General features: G+C 43.7%; 1 protein-coding gene across 1 annotated transcript; it reads left to right on the forward strand.

Annotated features, from left to right (window-relative positions):
* Window positions 1-1,291: 1,291 nt before the first annotated feature.
* On the forward strand, window positions 1,292-15,117 carry rrh (retinal pigment epithelium-derived rhodopsin homolog). The gene is made up of 6 exons (XM_056393915.1): window positions 1,292-1,489; window positions 10,643-10,742; window positions 11,601-11,754; window positions 12,695-12,863; window positions 14,525-14,703; window positions 14,799-15,117. The coding sequence occupies exons 1-6, from the start codon at window positions 1,337-1,339 to the stop codon at window positions 14,902-14,904; spliced, it is 861 nt and encodes a 286-aa protein (XP_056249890.1). The 5' UTR covers window positions 1,292-1,336; the 3' UTR covers window positions 14,905-15,117.
* Window positions 15,118-15,685: the final 568 nt, after the last annotated feature.

Consider the following 15,685-nt stretch of genomic DNA (forward strand, 5'->3'; position numbering starts at 1 on the left):
CTGAGTGAGCGTGAGTTCACTGAAAGCAGGATGCAGTAGGTTTCTTCATATTTGATAAATCAGCATCAGCCTTGTTTTGTTTTTTTTATTTTGTTGAAACTCCGTCCGTCTCGTACTGATCATGGCATTTTGTTTGATTTGTTTGCTCCTATCACAGCCCTCCTGTCTGCTTATACTCACACGTTTTTCACATCAGTCATGTGACTTGTCACAGCAGGAGAAGCACAGGTGACATTAATAATGACTCACGCAGCAGTTATTGAAATTCAACGCAGCAAATCATGACTTTATTAGTGACACCTGTGTTTGACAGCTCATAATGTCTGCTGTTTGTGACCAATTTTACTTCTATTTTCATTCAGTTTTACACCATTCACACAGAACGGGACACACACTGTAGGTAATAATACCATTCTGCTGCATTGCGATTCTTAAAAAAGCACACACGTGTCCGTGCATGAACGTCCCGGTTTGGAAGTTTCAGAATATGGTCATCCTCTTTAAAAGATGACATAAAAGCTACTAAATGTCTCTACACCCAAAAAAGCCCCAAAACCACTGCTGGGCCAAGGACCGGAAGAGACCTTTCTAACTCCACACCTGCTTAACCAGACACTGTCAGGAAACCTCCCTCTCATCCTGAAAGAAAGACTTTTTCCTGCTATTGGAGAAACTGAGCAACTCTCAGCATCTATTCATCTCAGGCCCCACGTCAACTCTGACAGCTTTACCCATGGGATAAAGTTTAGACAATTTAGATTCTTTTGGAACTGGAAAGACTTTAAGTTTTAAAGATCCACACTGATCAGTCCCCACCTATATCATGCTCTTGAGATCCCATATCCTGACAATACGGTAAGTGCAACAGACAGAGCACACACAGGCAGACAATTATGTTTGTAACTGAAACTTCCACTAACAGTTTATCAGTGAGGCTAGAGGGCCTAGGCCTGGAACACACTGGCTGTGTGGCGGCTGCAGAACGCCTTGGTGTTTACTCCAGCGCTCATGTTAACGGGTGAGTGCAGACACACTGCTCCACTCCACTTTATTCCCTGGTCATGTGTCATATATGGTCAGCTGCTGGCAGCAGATCATACAACATACACAGCACGCTGATGTTTATCAGTCATTCTAAAGCTCACCATCATGAGGCGCATTAGAAGAGGCTACATAGCTTTCATTCTTTCCTCTTCGGCCACTGTGACTTTTGCTCAGTATAAATACAGTTTCGGGTGTTTCAGGATTTCTACCTCCCACACTGTGACACTTCCTCTCGTCCTCTTTCCTGTTCTCAGGTGTCATCAGTTTAGCGAGCAACATCGTGGTGCTGCTCATGTTTGTGAAGTTCAAGGAGCTGCGCACTGCCACCAACTTCATCATAATCAACCTGGCTTTCACCGACATCGGAGTGGCTGGTATCGGCTACCCCATGTCGGCTGCCTCCGACATCCACGGCAGCTGGAAATTTGGCTACACCGGTTGTCAGGTTAGTGGACGAGTGACGTCAACTGTAATTCTACTATGTACACACAGCATCTACTGCTTATCTGTGCAGTATTTAATGGATGATTGAACCACATCTATATTGAAAAGATTGAGTTTTTTCTTTTGTTTTTTCACTGTGTGGCTTAAAATATACATTAGAGTGATAGTAGGTTTTTTTGCTTTAACTTGTCATTATGAAATAAATGCTGATTGGACAATGTAATGACTATAGAGTAAAGACACCATTACAGCATTAGATTGCTTCTTTCTAATCCTTGGTTTCACTTTGTAATTCTGTCTTCGGGTACAAAGGAAGTGTGTCTGTCATTGCACAACCAAAACAGGAAGCTGATAGCACTTTCCCCAGGTAGCAGTAACCGGAGTGATAGTGAAGCGGTGCACAGAATGATGTCACACAGGCTCGATCTGGTGATACACGTTTAGTGAATGTTTTCTGCAAGAGCAATAATATCACTTCAGGTTCACAGTCACTACACAGCGTTACCCGCCTCCATCTACACAGAGATTCTCACTGTCTGACTTGCTCACGCTAAAACGAAATACCATAAATGTGCAAAAATAAACAAGTCCCCCACCTCTCCAACTCATTAAAGGGTTAAAATGGCTCACTCATTTACACACATATAACATATGTTCAACATAAGACCAGATTTCTCCATAACAGTCACATAAACAGTCAACAGTCACGACGGGGGCCTCCTCATCTGAGGGCTCGCTGAATTTAGCATTAGCTGCTAACTGGCTAAACTTTAACCATCGACACAGTCGCTAATAAACACTAAACAAAACTTAACACAGTGTCACAGAAGTATCCAGGATAACAAACTAACAGCACCAGCAGCCAGGAAAAGAGCCACAGGCAGCTGGAAGGAAACCAGCAGCAGCCAAAACTCAACCGCATCCTCAACGTGTTCACACCTGAACTTAGAGCTGACCACTTGTGATCGGATCACCTGAGATGATAATACCAGGTCTGAGCAGGGCGTTCAATTCAAAATAAAAACTGGAAAACTTTTGGCCAGTAGTGCATGAGGTTGGACTCTGCCCCCTCCTGTGCTCACCATCTGTTAAATGTGTGCTGAGGTGTTTTAGAGAAGAATATATTCAATCCACTACTTCTCCCAAATGTGTACAAATATATTCCAGTTATTCGCCAGGTTCAGTCAGAAGTAGCACCAGCCTTGTCGTCTGCATAAAAACATTGTTATGTTTTCTAAACCCCTTCAGAAATGTCACACTACCATGACTTACTGTGAGCTGCCTGAGGCTAAACCTGTGAGCACACTGACGCACGTTCGCTTCAGCTGCTGCTCCGCTGCAGGACACGTGTTGGGAATATTTCAGCAGATTAGAAGTTTTTTCCTCAGCCCTTGTTATTGCACACTGACACGGACCCATGTGATATTAATCTACAGTGAGAGGGAGAGCTGGAAAACCCAGAGCCAGACAGACCATCAGTAATGGCGTTCCTATATAATACAAAGTCAGAGGAAAATCGACTTGTTTATGGATTTCGGGATTATCAGAATTATTTTACACACACACACACACACACACACACACACACACACACACACAAAGAAAAGCTCCTATGCCAAAAATACTTTCCTAATCAGGACTTATTATGATTTTCTGGGGGGGGGGGGGATTGGTCCAGTACAGACTTCATTCTGTTGGCTCAGTCTTGCTTGATTCCCTCAGCCAGTTGTCTCATTAAGTCGCAGCCAGATACTGTTGAACACATTGTAAACGATCAACAACTGTGTCCTGGTCTCATGTCCTGTCAGACTGTGTCTCCTGTTGATACAAACTTTTGGCTTCGTCCAGGGGGATACAAGTGAATGAAGGATGGTCTGTGAAATGAGCTGTTACACAAATAAGAAAAGGGGAATGCAGTATCATGGATATTAGATGATACGACTTACAGCTAAATGTATTTGCACCAATAGGAGGCCCAAAGAGGGACATAATTAAAACCACACAGTTCAAGCCATCTGTAGCATGTTTTCTCTGTCCTGCCCTCTGTCCATTACCCACCATCATGAATGTGTATCATAGAGACTATCCTCCATCATGTCTTGTGACATTGCTGGTGACGATTCAAAAGTCCACAACAATGAACTTGTTATTAAAAAACAAGTTGTAGTGAATTATCCACTTCATTTCCTTTTGTTACAACATTCTAAATTGTTGTATGTTCTTCTTTTATGTATGTTTTATCCTAAAGTTCAAGAAGGGTGTCAACTGAGGCTTTGTTAAAGGTTACCTTCAACCACTCATTGTAAGTTGAGTTTAAGGAATGTGCATTAGGGGTCAAAACTGGTTAAACATTTGGTTTTTCTGTTTAATATGGTACGATAGACTCAGACATGTCGGGGTCTTTATAGCCTAAAAGGTCAAAGGCCAGAGAGCAGAGGCCATAAACCAGATCTTATCTACCATTTGGGTGAAGGCTTCTTCTTTTAGGAAGAAGTGTACATTCCAAAGGTGGGATGAGACAGATAAATAGAGGAGTTTATGAGAAGGTAGAAAGGAGATCTCACATTGGCAGAGATGCTCCAGGATTCGGTATTTTTGACACTGTTTCTTTCTTGTAAATAAACTTCTTTTTGATTGCAAGTAAAGACGTGTCAGCTGTGATCACTTCTTCACATCAGCACCTCAAGATACCACAAAGTTATTAAATGTGAGGTTTTCAACACCATCACCTCCTCCTGGTTGTTTCCTCCTCCAATCAGAGCCAAGTTACAGGAAGTCTGCTCACAGTCTCTCCTTCCTGGGTCACAGTGTTGAATAATGGCCAGAAGAGTTTTTGCAGAACATTATGATGTCACAGTGAAGTTGACCTTTGACCTTTTTAATATAAACTGTCATCACCTCATTTTATCCTCATAGACATTTGACTTGAATTATGTCATAATTAGTGAATGTATTTGTGGGTTATGGTCAAAACCATTTTGCTGGCGCGGAGGAATAATAACTTATGAAGTCAGTAGTTGTTTTTACTTAGAGTGATAATCGTCATGATGCTACATGTGTATTATCCATCCATTTTCTACCGCTTATCCTCTAGTAGGGTCTCAGGGGGGCTGGAGCCTACCTATTTTGGGCGAGAGGCGGGTTACGCCCTGGACAGGTCGCCAGTCCATTGCAGGGCAAACACATAGAGACAGACAACCATTCACACTCACAGCCACACCTATGGTCAATTTAGAGTATCCCATCAGCCTAGTCCCCATTTTGCATGTCTTTGGACTGTGGGAGGAAGCCAGAGTACCCGGAGAGAACCCACACTTGCACGGGGAGAACATGCAAACTCCACACAGAAAGATCCCATGGCCGAGCCGGGACTCGAACCCGGAACCTTCTTGCTGTGAGTCGACTGCGCTAACCACTGCACCACTGTGCAGCCTTGTGTATTATCTTTACAACAAATAAACAGAAAATCTCCCAAAATTTTATGTATACTGTATCATGACAGCAGCAGAAATAAGAAATGATCTGGAGATGATAAAGTATTTCAATCAAACTGTAAAACAATTATTAACAGTAACAGGCGCTAAAAGTTGTGTAACTTCACCACACTGCAGCAGTGAGTCTCTCCACTGGCTAACAAGCAGACCATGTGTCTCATTTAGGGATGTCACAAACGATTATTTTTTAAACGATTAATCTAACGATTATTTTTTTTATTAACCTAACAGTAACTTTATTGCAATTATTTTCCAGTTAGTCATTTAATATAACAATTTGCCCCGTCCAACATCTTGACTCGCTGCACCAGGGTGCTTCCTCTTTATGTGCTCGTGCATGACTGTCGTGCTAGAGTGATATGTCAGATGCACTTTGCAGAGTCTGCAGACTACCGCACCGTTGGTGTCAAGATTAAAGTATTCCCAAACTTTGGAGGACCGCGTGCGAACCTTTGTTGCTCCACACGCTCCGTCGTACTGCTGGTAGACGCCACCGTGTTGTTCAAATAGATTACACAGACGCAAATCATTCACGTAGTCAATGACTTCAATTACGTCACCGCGTTGTCCCAGTCCGTGCGCTGCGCTTGTATCCAGGTAAACCAAAGACGATGGATTTTTCCAGGCATCATCAATGCCCAAGTCCTCTCTATGGGCCACACAATGTTGTTCAGTTAGGTGTGGTATTTGGCGCTTTAACAAAGCCGCAACCCCGTTGTGTTTTCCTAGCATTACTGAGGCACCTTCGGAGGTCAGCATCACCATTCTCTGCATGTCCAGTCCATTTTTGGAGTAAAACTGAGTTATTGCCTGCACAATATCCTGAGCAGTGCATGCTGTCAGCTGGATGACAGTTTTATAGTTAACATCATTTTCCTCCCTGTGTTTAATATATATGACTAGCATTTTGTGTACTGATATGTCTGTGCTCTAATCTACTATCAGGGTACGCCAGGGTGCATTTTTAACCCTGCACATAGTCTCATTCTGCACCATCTCATTTATTGAGTTCACAAATTCAAAGGCATAGTTTTTGCTTCGCCAGCTTTCTGGTATACTCACATACTTTGCCATGTGATCGTGGATTTGTTGAACTGACAGCATTGATGCATTCATTTTGATGGCAAGTAAAATATTGTCAATGAGAACTTTAACTTGCTCGGGATCAGATTTTGTTTTGCGTGACAGCTCGTTCCTTTTCTCTCGGTCTTTTGCGCTCTCCCGCAATAATGTACCGATCCCCAGTCCCATCTTGAGTCTTCGTACAATTCCAACAGCTTTTAAATGACTTTTCTGCTGAATGTGACGCTTGAGGTAGTTCCAACTTCCATTCAGTCCACATTTTTCCCTCCGAAAACTCACTTGCTACTTTGGCTTCGCTGCATGTTTTGCAGAGTAGACCTTTCTCAATCGAAAAAGAAAAAATCTCACCCAGTTTCACCGCTTGTTCTTCTATTTTCACATACTCCGACAGCCATTCCATCTTAAAAGAACCGCATTTCTTTTTTACTTTGGCTTGGTGAGTGGATGTGTCGCTACCCGTTCGTTTCGCCGTGATAAGGGGTTAGCATTTGCGTCTCTTAACTCCGCTGCATCGTTGTTAGTTAGCTAACCTGCGCGACGCGTATGGGCAGGGCACATATGCAAGCACTGTCAATGCTATGATTGGCTACGTGAAGTGAACCGTATCGTATCATTAGCTGGTTTACAACAAATAAACAGAAAATCTCCCAAAATTTTACGTATACTGTATCATGACAGCAGCAGAAATAAGAAATGATCTGGAGATGATAAAGTATTTCAATCAAACTGTAAAACAATTATTAACAGTAACAGGCGCTAAAAGTTGTGTAACTTCACCACACTGCAGCAGTGAGTCTCTCCACTGGCCAACAAGCAGACCATGTGTCTCATTTAGGGATGTCCCAAACGATTATTTTTTAAACGATTAATCTAGCGATTATTTTTTCAATTATTCGACTAATCTAACGATTTTTTTTTTATTAACCTAACAGTAACTTTATTGCAATTATTTTCCAGTTAGTCATTTAATATAACAATTTGCCCCGTCCAACATCTTGACTCGCTGCACCAGGGTGCTTCCTCTTTATGTGCTCGTGCATGACTGTCGTGCTAGAGTGATATGTCAGATGCACTTTGCAGAGTCTGCAGACTACCGCACTGTTGGTGTCAAGATTAAAGTATTCCCAAACTTTGGAGGACCGCGTGCGAACCTTTGTTGCTCCACACGCGCCGTCGTACCGCTGGTAGACGCCGCCGTGTTGTTTAAATAGAATTACACAGACGCAAATCATTCACGTAGTCAATGACTTCAATTACGTCACCGCGTTGTCCCAGTCCGTGCGCTGCGCTTGTATCCGGGTAAACCAAAGACGATGGATATAGACGGTCCCATTAGAAAGTTCCGGGTTTGTTCTATGAACATTTACCCTGTGTGGTTTTACGCGACGCGTCGACACTAAAATTCCACGTCGAATAATTTTTAGAATCGACGTCGACTTCCAGGAACACCCAGAGCAATGTTCCCTCTAATTTTTCATGTGTCTGGGTATACACACAAGCTCCCTGAGCACACTGAGGACCACTGTGAGCAACATCAGATGTGCACGCTGTGGAGCATTTAATGATTAATATCCATAAACAAAAAATCTTAATAAATGTAACTAGAACATGCACAAATCTGACTTAAATTTTGCCTTATTTTTCACGTCTGTCCTTCTCACTTCTCCGACGGTTGCACGCTTTGTCCAGGTTGATGGCTTCGTCCGCTTCTTGCTTTGACTTTATGCGCATCAGCTGGTCCAAATGTGCCACTTCAAGACGATTTCTGGATGCTGTTTTGATATGATTCATTAAACTAAATCCTCTTTCACAATCTGCACTGGAAGCTTGAAATGTAGCACAAATATCCACAAGCTGTGAGATCTCCTTTAGCTCCTCACATCTAGGTGCTGCAGCAACCATATCTGAGAATGTGCTGATTGACCCCTGTTTAAGTTTTTGCTTCATTATGTACTTGAATTCAGCATATTGACTGTTAATGGCCTCAATAGACTGTGGGTGGTGGAGAATGGCTTCATACTTCTTTGCCAGTGTGGCAATGTCAGCTGATCCATAGTCAAAACTGATGTCTGAGCTCAGTGCTTCAATGTCAAATGCAGACCACTCCTTTAATTCACCCTCTGGAAAACGAGCATCCATGTGATCACAGAGCTTACTAATAAAAAGAGTAATCTCACCAGTATTTCTGCCATCAGCTGATGAGGTAGCAGTACTTTGCCACTGGATCTCTGTTATCGTTGAATTCTCTTTTGCAGAATTCTTTAAGCATAGTGTAGTTCCTCAGAACAGCATTGACAGCTCGGTGCCGCGACAGCCATCGCACTTCGTTCAGAGGCCTGAATGACAGTGTATCTTCATCAAGAATCTTTGCTAGATCCTCCATTTTGCCCCTCTTCACACTGGACCGAGAGAAAGCGGACTACACAGTTCTAAGAAAAGTTTCCACATCTCGAATCAAAGGCACATTTTTCCAGGCATCATCAATGCCCAAGTCCTCTCTATGGGCCACACAATGTTGTTCAGTTAGGTGTGGTATTTGGCGCTTTAACAAAGCCGCAACTCCGTTGTGTTTTCCTAGCATTACTGAGGCACCATCGGAGGTCAGCATCACCATTCTCTGCATGTCCAGTCCATTTTTGGAATTATTGCCTGCACAATATCCTGAGCAGTGCATGCTGTCAGCTGGATGATGCCACCAAACACAGTTTTATAGTTAACATCATTTTCCTTCCTGTGTTTAATATATATGACTAGCATTTTGTGTACTGATATGTCTGTGCTCTCATCTACTATCAGGGTACGCCAGGGTGCATTTTTAACCCTGCACATAGTCTCATTCTGCACCATCTCATTTATTGAGTTCACAAATTCAAAGGCATAGTTTTTCCCTCGCCAGCTTTCTGGTATACTCACATACTTTGCCATGTGATCGTGGATTTGTTGAACTGACAGCATTGATGCATTCATTTTGATGGCAAGTAAAATATTGTCAATGAGAACTTTAACTTGCTCGGGATCAGATTTTGTTTTGCGTGACAGCTCGTTCCTTTTCTCTCGGTCTTTTGCGCTCTCCCGCAATAATGTACCGATCCCCAGTCCCATCTTGAGTCTTCGTACAATTCCAACAGCTTTTAAATGACTTTTCTGCTGAATGTGACGCTTGAGGTAGTTCCAACTTCCATTCAGTCCACATTTTTCCCTCCGAAAACTCACTTGCTACTTTGGCTTCGCTGCATGTTTTGCAGAGTAGACCTTTCTCAATCGAAAAAGAAAAAAATCTCACCCAGTTTCACCGCTTGTTCTTCTATTTTCACATACTCCGACAGCCATTCCATCGTAAAAGAACCGCATTTCTTTTTTACTTTGGCTTGGTGAGTGGATGTGTCGCTACCCGTTCGTTTCGCCGTGATAAGGGGTTAGCATTTGCGTCTCTTAACTCCGCTGCACTGTTGTTAGTTAGCTAACCTGCGCGACGCGTATGGGCAGGGCACATATGCAAGCACTGTCAATGCTATGATTGGCTACGTGAAGTGAACCGTATCGTATCATTAGCTGGACACCTGACACCTGTCGCTGAGTTACATTGCAAAAAAATATTATTGGTGTAATTAGATTAGATTAGGTCTAATATTAAATATTAATTAATAAGTTTATGTTGATTTTTTTTTTGCGTTGCATAGATTTTCTTGTGCGCTGAGAATGTGCGAGCAGTGCGCGATTGCGCAAGCGCGCAGCTTAGAGGGAACATTGACCCAGAGGGAACATCATCACTCCTGTCTCGCTGTGACCTCACAAAACACGTTTTTGGCCATAACTCACAAATTTAATCAGTAAGGATGAAACAATTCAACTCAAATGTCAAAAGATAAAATGAAGTGATGACATTTTATGTCCAAAAGGTCAAAGGTCAACTTTACTGTAATGTTCTGCAAACACTAATTTTTCAGTGCTGTAACTGCGGAAGGAGAGACTGAGCATACTTCCTACAACGTGGCTGGTTGGTGGAGGAGGTGATTCAGGTTTATGCAGCTGACAGTTTAATATTTTTGGAGGTTAATGATGGATATTGTTTAAGCTCTTGATACTGGCATATGATACTAGCTGCACTCCTGTGGCCTGAAAAGACTTGAAAACTCAATGCACAAGGTGATTCTATTTCTTTTTTTTTTCTTGAGCATGTCATCAAATAGAAAGAAGGTCTTTTCAAAGTGCACTGTTGGTCCTCAGTGGCATTAGTCCTGCCTGTTTTCTCTCTGTCTGTGACCCTGAGCTCTTTAGGTCATTCCTTCGTCTTGGTCCTTGGTCGTCTCTTCGTTGTCTGCTCACTGCTGCTCACTCGGTTTACATGTCGTCGTCCACACAGCAGAGATCACTGTCACCTTTCCTCCAAAGAAAAAGGACAATACAATCATTTCATCCATTCACTATAAATGTCATATACCTTACTGCTAACCGAAGGCACACAGTAGACTGGCAGGTTGAGGAATGTGTCTATCCAACCCACCAGGCAGCTGCTGGACTAAAAAAAAAAGTGAACTAAAAAAAAAAAAGTTAGAATCTCTGTGCTTTGTTTCCAGGTCTACGCAGCTCTCAACATCTTCTTTGGCATGGCCAGCATCGGCCTGTTGACTGTGGTGGCCATGGACCGCTACCTCACCATCTGTCGACCAGACATAGGTATCTGTTTACCGCCATGCATGCGCCTGACCGCAGCGTACACCGAAACACACACTGCGCAGTAACACAACAGTCCTTCATGAAGGTTGTCGTGTTCAGGTTTTGAGTGATCTGTTGGTGCTGCTGTTGAACTGTGTTGTGTTGCACAGAGAGGTGTCTCTGTGTCACTCTCACTGAGACGAAGTGGGTGGACAAAGTAATGTCAGTATAACCAGAGACAGATAAGAAAGGACTTACTTCCTGTATCTGTGTCACGTGGGTTTTCTCCTTCAGGAGACCAGCAGCAGGTCTGAGTCTGTTCACTCCAATGGGAGAAGTGAACCTGATCACAGATGATGATTCCTTCACCTCATAGTCACCCGAATAAATATTGGATCAGTTCTTTCACAACAGATCTTCAGAACATTCTCACGTTAAATGACAGTCTTCAGACAGACCAGGAGAACATTTACATTATGAGAGACCGGTCTCTGTCTCAGCTACAAACTCTCATGAGATCTCAAGGTTTAGAGGTTAAAACTGAAATAAAACTTTGTGTTTCTTTGCCTAATAACACTTTTATTGTTGTTATTATTGAACTGTTTGTGGAGGGGAAACAGAGAGAATCAGACTGATATGATCTTGTGCTGGGGTGATCAGATGTTAAGCTCACAGATAAAAACGAACAGGATAATCAGGTGTAGATTAACAATTTAAAAAGCTGTCAGTTTAAGTGTTAATTTATTCAAACAATTGGAAACTAACTACAGCATCAACCCAATAGAAATGGGCCACATGTTAATGACAGCAGTAGCTGCACACTGGATGTACAGTTCACCGCCTGTCTCACTGTGAACGTGGTGTCGCTTCTCTCTCCAGGGCAGAAGATGACGGTGCGATCGTACAACCTCCTCATCCTGGCGGCGTGGCTGAACGCCGTGTTCTGGTCCTCCATGCCCATAGTGGGCTGGGCTGGTTACGCCCCCGACCCCACCGGAGCTACATGCACCATCAACTGGAGACAGAATGACGCGTGAGTTATCAAAAATACTGAGGAAACGACTGAAGCAGTTTAAAACAAGATAACCCGGTACTGCCCCAGCATGTACTAGTGTGACACATTTTATATGGTGGGCTTCTGTAAATGGACCCCAACCTCGCTAATATAACGCCTACTTTAGAAACGTATTTAAACTGCTGCTGCTTCATATTCAAAGTTTCTACTAGAACTAAAAACCACAGAACCATCCTGTTATTCTACTGCTATTAATACTGTCACAGCTAAAATAAAAAACTATGTTAAAAACATAATTGTAAAATGACATGGAACAATAATAAAATAATTACATTGAAATAATAAGTAAGTAAGTACAAAACTACAAAACTATATAAATAAAGGCATCTGAAGACATTTAGAAACAGTGTCTCCACTACATGGTTTATGCACCAGAGAGCACTGGAAACTGATGAACTGCAACACAGAGGCCCAGTTTATAAACTGCCAGATTGAAATTGATACTGGCTCTATTAATAATGCGTAAAGTTCCCCTACGAACAGATACGAGCTGATTCTTAACTAGCGAGACACTCAGAGAGCGCAGACCTCCGCCCACGATAGTGTCAAACAACATAAACCAGACTCCAGAGGAAAGAATTCCCATTCACACATCTGTCCTAAAGCCGAATGCACTCCTCCCTGTGACCTATGACCCTTCACCTCACCAGGTCTGCTACTAATAAAGAGACAGGGGAAAACGTAACCTGTTTGGTACCTGATGTAGTTAATGTTAATGAATAGTTACTAGTAGTACATAGTTAGTTTTTTACATTCTTTTCTTAACTAAATTTGAACTGAATTTAGATTATTAAACTTTATTTACAACATTAACACACACTAACACGTTAGCCGGGCCTGACACAAGGTACGAGCCAGTGTGTGACCGTGTGACGCTGACTCTGCTTCTCCTCCACAGCTCCTTCATCTCTTACACTATGGCGGTGATTGCTGTGAACTTCGTGCTGCCTCTCTCCGTCATGTTTTACTGCTACTACAACGTGTCGGTCACCGTGAGGAGGTACAAAGCCGGAAACTGCCTGGACAGCATCAACGTCGACTGGTCCGACCAGATGGACGTCACCAAGGTGAAACTCTCGCTCTTTTTCCGCTGCTGCGTGTCCCTGAGGTGCTGGTGGAGGCCCAGAGTCGCTCAGCATCCGGCTAACAGTCAGTTAATCAGTGTGTTTTCCTCCACATGCTGCCGGAAAATGAGTCACCGGTGAAAGGCTTCAGGAGTTCACTGCGACCATGGCAGAGACGTGACATGAAGAAGTCTCAATGCATTTAAATGCAATGTTGGCTTAAGCTGTGTCCCAGTTCAGAGGCTGCATTTGAAGACCTACTGCGTCACAGCAGTGCGACTACACCGTCCCATTTCGAATGCTGGCCGAGAAATAATGCTCTCTTATTTTCCTGGACTACGAAGGATCCAGCGGGTGGATCCCTCTTGGCTAATGTTGGGTTTCAGCTCAGTTCAACAGCTAGTGGTTCGACTGCTGAAGCTCTCTTTGCCACTAAATGTGAGGGCGCACGGTGAAAATCCTCCGTATATACCAAACCTTCTCATTTCATTCCGGCCTTTGCGAGCTATGACGACTGCAAAGGGGCCACATCTTCGTGGACCGCGTGCTCCGAAGGATGCGGCCCCTGAATCGGGACACAGCGATAGTCACATTTTATGGTCGTCCGTCTCACACGAGTCTGTATTCGGTTTTAATCAATACAGTCTTTCATAGGCTAACAACTAGAACTGTGACCCACAGGCACCAGTGGAGTTTTGTATACAGTATGTCACTACACTGATGGTGTAACTGAGCTTCAGAGAGGATATCTGTAAACAGATCCGGTCAGTCCTGGTCTGCAGCAGCTGCTTTTGCTACACGGCTGCTATAGACAAGTTGTAGGCTCACTGCCGAGCTTGACATGGTTGGTGTTGGGCCCAATCCCAATGTCTCCCCCCCTAACCCCTGAACCCTCGCTGACGTCACCTGGTGAGTGATTGGGCATGAGACGCTTCAGGGGCTCCAAATAGTATAAAGAGGAATAGGACAGCACTTTGTAACATATCATGTTACCTTGACGACACCAAAACATGTTTCGTATAACTGTGGGTTTGATGTCCTTTTGGGTTTTGCATTTCTTACTCGCTCACTTCTCTCCGTTTGTGATGAGGAAAGTGTATCTGTCATCACAGGACAAATGACCACACACACACTCCAGGCTCTGAATCACCACTGAGCAAAGTGTTTTTTTTTTTTCTTCTTGTTTAGCATATTTTAAACGCTTCCAGACGTCCCCTGGTAACCATGGTAACCCTGTGTTTAATGTCACAACACTGTGAACTGTGGGTAATTCCCTCAGGCAAAGTCTGCAGAAATGCAGACTTATAGAAAGTGTGCATCAAGGGCCCTACAGGTCTGCTAGAGAGTCCTCGTGGACTTGATGGTTTGACAGTGAGACAATGACTGCACAGACATGATGGCTTTACAGTGGGACAGTCCTAAGACCTCATCCACTTACCAGGAGCACACCTCAAAGTCACACCTCAAACTCTGGGATTGATTAGAGACATTTATTTCAGACCGCTCGGTGTCCACAGACACACCCACATCACTGACCTTCATGTCAATCTACTTGACCAGGACAAACAGAGAGATCACTGAGATCCCTCCTCATGTTCTTTTCTTCTTCTTCTTCACCTTCATGTCTCTCTCCTAACGGTCTCGCCTCTCTCCATCTGTGTCAGATGTCCATAGTGATGATTGTCATGTTCCTGGTGGCCTGGTCTCCCTACTCCCTCGTGTGTCTCTGGGCGTCATTCGGTGACCCCATGACCATACCTGCCCCGATGGCTATCATCGCTCCTCTCTTTGCCAAGTCCTCCACTTTTTACAACCCCTGCATTTATGTCGTAGCCAACAAGAAGTGAGTGTGTTTCCTTTTTTTTTTTTTTTTAACATTATGTGATAGACAGATGTGTTTGTGGTGCATTCAACGGCATAAATGATCTTTTCCTCCAGGTTCAGAAGAGCCATCATAGGGATGATCCGATGTCAAACCAGGCAGCGAATCACCATCAATACCCAGGTTCCCATGACAACCTCCCAGCAACCTCTGACCCAGTGAGATGAAACGAAAGCATCGCATTGTATTATTAGAGCCCGACATTAAAACCACGTGCAGACGATTGGTCTGATGAAGTAACGTGAATCTTTCTGTTATAGTTATTATTCTGTTTGATAACCTGACTGTGCATCCTGGTGTTTACTGTGTAAATCCCACTTGCTGTGACATTGTAGTCATTGGTTGTGTTCCAGTTACTTCAATTACAAACTGACAGTGAAAGTCTATATGTGTGTGTGTGTGTGTGTGTGTGTGTGGACTGTGTTCTTGTTTGAATAAGATCATGCGCATGAAAAACCCATTAGTCCTCTGTGTACAGATGTGGCGGCTTCTGCATCAGAGACAAAGGCTCTCTGGTAAATAACCCTCCAGCTGAGGGTGCAAGTGTCAGCTACAGGTAGAAACAATGGGTTCATCACAGCTCCGCCACTCTCCTCTCCTGCAGCAGGGGGATCTTTGTCAAGAGTTCCCAGTGTGGAGAGAGGTGACAGGTGGGGTCTCAGTGTGTGGATATCCCCCGTGGGATGTCAGGCAGATGGTCCTGGTCGTGTAGCTGCCGTGACAAGCCACGAATGACGCACGCAAACACCCCCCCCGAGGTGGACATGTTGCGAGCTAGTCAAACCCTAAGCCTGACCCTCACGGATGCCTTGGTAGCGGAACAGGCCGTGTGTTTTGGACAAAAGGTGCTTTGAATAAAAAATGGTTCCCCCCTGTCAGAACAGACCGTCAGGCCAACCTCGCCAACGTGATGAAGACATAACATTCATAATGAACCTACACT

Source organism: Seriola aureovittata, chromosome 13, assembly GCF_021018895.1.
Source record: "Seriola aureovittata isolate HTS-2021-v1 ecotype China chromosome 13, ASM2101889v1, whole genome shotgun sequence".
Classification (NCBI taxonomy): Eukaryota; Metazoa; Chordata; class Actinopteri; order Carangiformes; family Carangidae; genus Seriola; species Seriola aureovittata.